General features: G+C 46.7%; 1 protein-coding gene across 1 annotated transcript in view; it reads right to left on the reverse strand.

Annotated features, from left to right (window-relative positions):
* DOCK4 (dedicator of cytokinesis 4) overlaps positions 1–7,338 on the reverse strand; it is a 274,845-nt gene that overhangs the window by 89,923 nt on the left and 177,584 nt on the right. The window contains exons 25-26 of the mRNA XM_023537457.1: positions 3,477–3,604; positions 1,504–1,638 (exon numbers count right to left, since the gene is read on the reverse strand). Coding sequence (XP_023393225.1) covers positions 1,504–1,638; positions 3,477–3,604 — 263 coding nt within the window. The remainder of the gene's footprint in view (positions 1–1,503; positions 1,639–3,476; positions 3,605–7,338) is intronic.

The raw sequence follows: 7,338 nt of genomic DNA on the forward strand, positions 1-7,338 counted from the left end.
GAAGTGGGTTTGGAGATGAAAGGGGAACGTGAGGGATTCTCGGGGTGAAGGGAACCCTCTGTCTGGGCCGCCTTACTAACGCTAACACCCTGGTTGCGCTATCACACCACTGTCCCATAAGGCGCTGCCCCGGGAGAACCGGATGAAAGGCGCGTGGACTTTCTCTGTATTATTTTTACAAAAGCATGTGACGCTACAATCACTGCAAAATAAAAAGTTTGACTAAAAAACATGAAAAAGTAAATAAAAACGCCCCACGCCATCAAACTCGTGATGAACCACAGTGATGTCGGCCTCACCGACACATTTCGAGCGTTCGTGCACCGAGGACCAAGCGGTGTGCAAACACGTGGAGCCGGCCTGGTGGGTGAGGCGCCGTTCTGCACACGAAATCCCGCCAGGCCGGGGAAAGTTAACCGTTTGCTCTTCTCCTCTTTAAATGTACAGTCACTACGGATATTACGGCCTCCGTGTGTACTATCTTCCCCTGAGCTTGTCAAAGGAAGAGGTCAGCTTTACTTTCCAAACCCAAAGCTTGGCTTCCTCAGCTCTGAAAGCAGACAAAGTCAAGTCCATCGCCAAATGCCGCCCAGACACAGTCGACCTTGGCACGAGAGCCAGGGAGGGCTTTTTATTCTTCTAAGTAAAAACAAAATTTATTTTCATCAGGGTCTAGGCAAACATTCTTAACACAGGGGTTTTAAAGTATACTACTTGTACAAATAATGGCCAGAAAGGCTGATATTTTGGTAAATAATCTATATTTAAAACTATAGCGTCTACTGACATTTCTGAAAATGATATTTGGAAGAATATCCTTAATTAGATTTAAAAAACATTTTTGGGCAACTGAATGTGAGTTTTAAATAGAAAATGATCTATCCATCCACACATCCATCTCGCTCTGTACACACAAACGCACATAAGTATATATACTATCGAATGTTATTACTATGCTATATAAATCACATTCGACTTATAAAATAGTTGAGTTTGAAAGCACTTTAGAAATTACCCAAACTTTCTCATTTCATAGCTGAAGAAATTGAGCACCACCCCACCCCATCCCCCCCCAAAAATTAAGATCCTCACTAGTCTTAGAGGAAAATTCCGAACTGGAACTTAGGACCCCCGACTCATACTGCTCTATTTCACTGTTCTCACTTCCGTAAGCAATGCGATGGACGAAAACAGAATGGAAAGTCCTCAGGCGGACGGAGGATACGGAATCACAGGTTACTTTAAACCGGGCGAAGCGAAAGCGAACACTAAATGCGGCTTTCGGAAATTAAACATGTCTTAATCCGAGCTCTTTTCACAAAGATGCTCCTTATCCTCGTTCCCTGCTAAAATGAAGGCAACCTCTCTGTACCCGAGAGGCACACAGGTCCCTCTCCAAGGACAGACTTCCCAGACTCTCACAGCCAGCCGCCCCCAACGAGACAAACGCTTTCCCGAGCACGACCACGCTCTGCCCCGTGTGCCCTCTGCTTTAGGTCTTACGGTGACATCCTGGAACTGCAGGCGCATGGTGGAGCTGGCCGGCTGAGGCCGGCTGGTGGTCTCCAGTATCGTCCTCAGCAGGATGTCCAGCAGGCTGGCCACGATCACGTCTATCTCCTCCAGCACAGACTTTTCCTTAAGAGAAAAAAATAACAACGTGTTCGGGAAATTGTGGCTTCATCTGTATATTAATCTCTCTTCAACAGAAAAAGCACTTTTCTCGAGTTGGAGAACTTGAGAGCTCAGACAGACCTCACCCGAGCCACCTGAGTAGATGACCATCTCTTACAGACAACGAAGGCAGGAAGAAGTTAACAGCTCACCCACAAGGACGCGACCTGGCTGTGCAATGGGGACCTGGGCTACAGGTAAAAAGGTGGGGGGCACCCTGGGAAGCACGCCAGCTACGCCACTGACACGGTGTGACCTCGGGCCGGTCACGCTGCCTCCCGGGCCTGACTCCTCCCTGCAAGTCCTCTTGGCTCTAAAAGGCTGCGATTCTGTGACCCCAGATGGCGCTTACAATCACAGTCACGTTGCCCGAGTTACACGGGTCATTTCCCCAAACTCCATTTTAAGTGCAAATGACGAGTCCTAGAAAAAAATGATTTTTTAAAAGACTCCTACATTAAAAGATTAGCAAAACCCTTCAGTCTAGGTGACCGCCAGGAGCTAGAGACTGGAGCTCATGTCAGCGGCCGCGGTAGGGGCCACTTGGGATTCTCATTACAGCTGCCCGAGATGAAACTGCGTTTGAACGCTCCACGGAGATTGCTTTTGCAAGAGCAACGTCTAGAGGGTGTGAGTTTGAGAGCTTTGGGGCTGGGATTTTAGGACAAACTCTCTTACACTCATAAGAAAACTCCCAAGATTTCCTCCTCAGAGCAAGTGCTCCTCTGAATTCAGGTCAAGTCCAACCACTGACCACGACTTCCAAACTGCGGTAGAAGGAGGTTAAAGAGTCGCCCGCACTGCCCCGCGTCATCATTTTCCATTTTCTGCAGAGAACTCTCTCGCTTCACTGTTTACTCTCGGCAGTTACTTCGCAGGAACATTCTAAGCGGGCACAGCGCAGCTGCTCCTCCTGGCGCAGAGGGAACTTTAAAGCAAAACTAATGCTGGCCCCACCGCCGCCCACTCCCAGCTCAGCCTCGGGGCCTGGGGCCGTGGGGACACAGGAATCCATCGTCCCTCCCCCACGCCAGTCGGCACTCACTGCCGGACCCTGCCTCGCAGAAGCTGGGACAGATGAGTGTAACGCTGGACTGACAGCCACAGAGTGACAGACAGGAGCAGGACATCCTTCAGAGGCAGCCTTCCCATCAGACCCCTAAGCCCTGACATGGATGTCAGAGTTGCCCCATTCATAAGCCCACGTGTGATTTTTCTCTATCTGCACTGCAACGTCTACTGCAGGGGCATTGCTTCAAGCGTCGGGAGCACCGACGGAGACTCCCAAAGCCGCAGTGAGTTGAGAGGTTCCTGTCGGGGCCGAGTGTGGCTAGACACCCCGGTCCTCTGGGTCTTTCCTTGGCTTTCACAGTCTCCACGGGACCAGGCGTGAGGGCCACGACCAAGCTCTGAGCAGCACTGTCGGGCAGCGTTTCACAAAACAGGCCCCCAAAGGTTTCGCTCTGCAAGCTGTAATTTATTCTTGCCACAGAGCCTTCATCATATCAAGATGAAAGACACAGGTGGGAGGCTTGGAGCATTCTAATTTTTCTAACCGAGGATTCGGTTTTTGAAATACAAGTTGAGGAAACCCAGGTTATTTGCGGTTAGAGCAATCCCACAGGTTTAAAAAAAAAAAAAAAAAATCCTTCAGAGGAAAAGCAAAAAGTCCAACCCAGGTGGAAACAAAAGTGAGGGTCTCGGGGGGTGACTCTCTGGTGTGGCTGCTTTGAAGACATCAAAGATTTGATTCCCAGAAGCCGCTGGATGGGAACTACACACCACGGCCTATATTTACTCACTGAGCTGTTTTTCTTGATGAGACAAAACACGTTGCTAAGGATACGCGCGCACATGATCAGGTCCTTCTGTTCCTGCAGGTGCATGTGGAGGTGATGTAACACGACAGGCAGGAGGATGTACCTGGAGTCTGGAGAGAGAGGCGGAGTTAGCGTCACCCAGCCGGTGCCACGTGGCCGCAAACGAGCCCCGCCCACTCTTTAACTGTTAAATCATCAACACGGTGGATATTGAAACACAGTAGTTCCTGTCCCCGACCCACGATCCCTACGTCCGAGAGGCCCTGACTCTCTTCCTGAAATCGATTTAATTGTCTCACCTCCAGAGATCTCAATGGCACGCTTCTCTTGCTATTTCGTGATTTTTCACTGAGAGAGGCCATCTCATTTACTGACTCCTTACCATGGTAGATAAGATTGAGTTTATTTTTCTCTCCCCTTTTTCTTCCCAGCTTCTCAAAAGAGTTGTATCATCATTTCTGGCTAAATTAACAACTTGCGTTTGCTGCCATTCTGACTTCCAACTCTGGACCGATTAGATTTTTGTTCGTTGTTGTTGATCTCTCTCTGAAAGCTTTCAGAAACGTATTCCTAGTAATTCAAAACGTCACGATTACGTTCCTTGCCTTGGCCCTTTCAAGCCATAAACGCGTATCCCTCAGCTCGGAGAATTCGCCTTGAATTACTTCTGGGATTATTTCCTTCCCTTTTATGATTTTCTGTCCTGTGCCTAGAACTTGGACTATATCCATGACTCTCTTAAACTATCTTCTACTTTTCTCGAATTTTTTTAAGTCTTTTTGTGCAACTCTCTGGGCAATCTTCTTACTTTATCCTTACTTTATATCCTGCCACATATTGAATCTGCAAGAGTTCCTTCTTACTTCCAAGGCCAGTGTCATGGGTGTGAGACCCGTGCAATCACACGTGCGGGTCCCTGTGTTCATTCACAAGGGCCCCTCACCTGGTCTAATGCTCCGTTGCTGCCATCAGGAAATTCGTAATAATTTTCACGATGCAGCCCTTCCCAGTTATTTCTCTGAGTGATCTCTTTCTATACCTTTCCATCCTATTTCACTAGCCTACTATTTGTCTCTCTGGGGGAAATCAGAGGCTATTTTTTGACGCATTTATTTTCTCACTGAATTATCTTTTTCTTTCGAGTTTATTTGTTTATTTCTTCATAGTGGTCTCCGCCTTTCACCTCAAAGCCTTTTTTCCCAACATCTGGTCATCTTTCATCGTCTAGTCATCTTGGCCAGTGAGGCACTAAAATGCTAACTGGAAAAATAAAACAACTCAGCCCAGGCACTCAGGGCCTGTGAGGCTTCCAGGGAGGGGCGGTACCCAGAAGTTTTATCAGGGGACCCCCCAAATTTCAGAAACTGAGATGTCTTCTCTTGGGCTGGTCAGTTTCTCTACGGAAGAAACAGCCGACCTCCTCTGTGGAGAGCATGTGCCCATCCTCTTTAGTAACTTGAAATCGAGAAAGGACGTGGCTGCCAGGCCTCTCTGTTTAATGCTGAGGCCCTGTCAGGGGGTGCCTCATGCCCCAGATCAGCAGGGTCTGAGCCTCCTGCACCCAGACACAGCCCATTCAGTTTCTCCGCAGAGTAAACCTCCCACTTTTTCTGAAACAGAGGAGGGGATGGGGGCAGGGTGAGGTGGGATGCTAACCATTCCTTTTCAAGCATTTAAAACCAATTTTCATATTTCTAGCACCCTTAATCTTCAGAGATACCTGGCATCGTCAGCTCCTGATCCTTCCCGAAGCCACTGAGGCATCTGTGGTGTCGTGCGAAGCGGTTGGCTCCTTGGCCCCCACCCACCCGCCAGGCCTGCCTGCCTCCGAGTCCCCTGCTCTGCTCTCAGCTGCCACTCATCTCTGTGAAAACCGTTAACCCCTCAGAGGTGTCCCCATCTCCTCTCCCATTCTTCTGAACTGGTGAACTTAACACCTTTTCAAAAAGAATCCCCTTCCTGGCTGCAGATGCAAAAACCTTTTCAAAATTTTAGCAAATCAATCCCAGCGACACAGAAGTGTGACTTCATGACCAGGTGAAGTGACTCTGTTTAACATCTGAAAAGTCATATTCGTACACCTTCCCCAGGGAAGAATGACAATACAGTTGATTCTTGTTATTCATGGCAGTTAAGCTCTAAAAAGTTGCTGGGAACAATGAAAAGGCAAATACTGAATCATTTCTCTTAGGGGAAAGACATACACCTGTCCAGATCTCACACGCATTACAATCTTAAATCCCAAAAGCAACCCGTCCAGGCAGATTCTCTCTTTATTTTATAAGGTTCGGAAGTGTTAAGTGAATTTCCTAAAGCCGCCCCATTAACAGGGGCCAGATTTGGGATTCCAGCTGTCACCTGGTCCCCCCGCGAGAGCTCGTTACCCCGCACTGCTCCCCACCCCTGTCATCTCTGTACGAGGGTGCAAATGAAGGCTGAGCACTGCCTTGTTCCACCTCAGCTGGGGACGTGTGCACCCAGCAACTCAAATTTTTCGCTCCTCTGTGCACGTCCACGAACGACTGCAAAGTGCCACAAATATCAATCGGGGGTGATAAGTAAATCTGAGTAGGTGAACCCATGAATAATGAATTTTGACTGTATATGAGTCAATAACTGGAAGGCTTATATTGATCCCTAACTTGTCATGAAATAAGTATTTGAAATAGTAACGTGATACGCAGTCTAAAAACTGACTCACGCAGCGTATGCTTCAATCCTTTGGGAAAGTCACAGTAAGTATGCTCCCTGGTCCTGAGTGCTTATTACTCTGCAGGATGTCGCAAGCACAAAAGTGTCATCGCTCGGCCACGGTGAGCCTCTTATTCATGACTGTGCCCCCCAGCAAATGGCCCAGCCCCTTTCTCAGCTCTGCTTCGTATTCTAAACGTTGTCATCCGTGCAACAATTCAGATGGCTAATTCTTGGTTTATAAAAACCCATGTGTCTTATAAATGTTTGCATAAATCATAATTCCACTTTACTCATTCAAGAAAAGATGGATAACCTAAATAACTAACGATTAAAGAAATTAAACTTGTTAAGAACAAGAAAAATTCCAAGCCCAGATGGCTTCTATGAAGTCTATGAAGCATTTATGGAAGAAATCAGATCAAGTCTACATGAATCATCCCAGAAAATAAGATAAAGAGAATACAATTAACTCATTTTATGAGATAAGCATTTCTGATGCCAAAATTAGCCGAAGACATTACAAAATAAACTACAGATTGATACCTCTCATCAACATAGATGCAAAAATCCTTAGGACGTTTTATCGAAATCAATCTAGTTTGATATATACATACACATACATACATATAACACTATCATTAAATTGAGTTTATCCTAGGAATGTAAGATTTAACAATTAAAAGTCAATCGATCAATGCGATTTGTGGTAACAGCAATAGATGTAGGAAAAAAAAGTGTCAAGTTCAGCATCCATTCATGATAAAAACTGCCAAGAAGCTAAGAATAGAAGGTAATTTCTTCACACGGATAAAGGGCATTAGTGAAATGCCTATATTTAGCTAACATAATGCTTCATAGTGAAAGATTAAACGCTTCCTCCTTAAGAGAAAAAATAAGGATGGACAGTTTCACATGTTCGAGTCGACACTGCCTTGGGTTCCTAGCCAGTACAGTCAGGTACATGAACAGGTAAAAGATTACCTGATTCTGTATCCTAAAGAAAATCATAAGGAACTCAAACAGGTGTGCACTGGGCAGATGCCTTTACCAGCGTTTGCCTGATTTCTGTTAGCCGTGAGGTTTGGAGTCTCCTGTTTCTGTTCATTCCTGCGGCCGAGCCGCCAGCACAAGGACATCTGGCCTCGGGTTT

This window comes from Pteropus vampyrus, unplaced genomic scaffold (genome assembly GCF_000151845.1).
Source record: "Pteropus vampyrus isolate Shadow unplaced genomic scaffold, Pvam_2.0 Scaffold192, whole genome shotgun sequence".
Taxonomy (NCBI): Eukaryota; Metazoa; Chordata; class Mammalia; order Chiroptera; family Pteropodidae; genus Pteropus; species Pteropus vampyrus.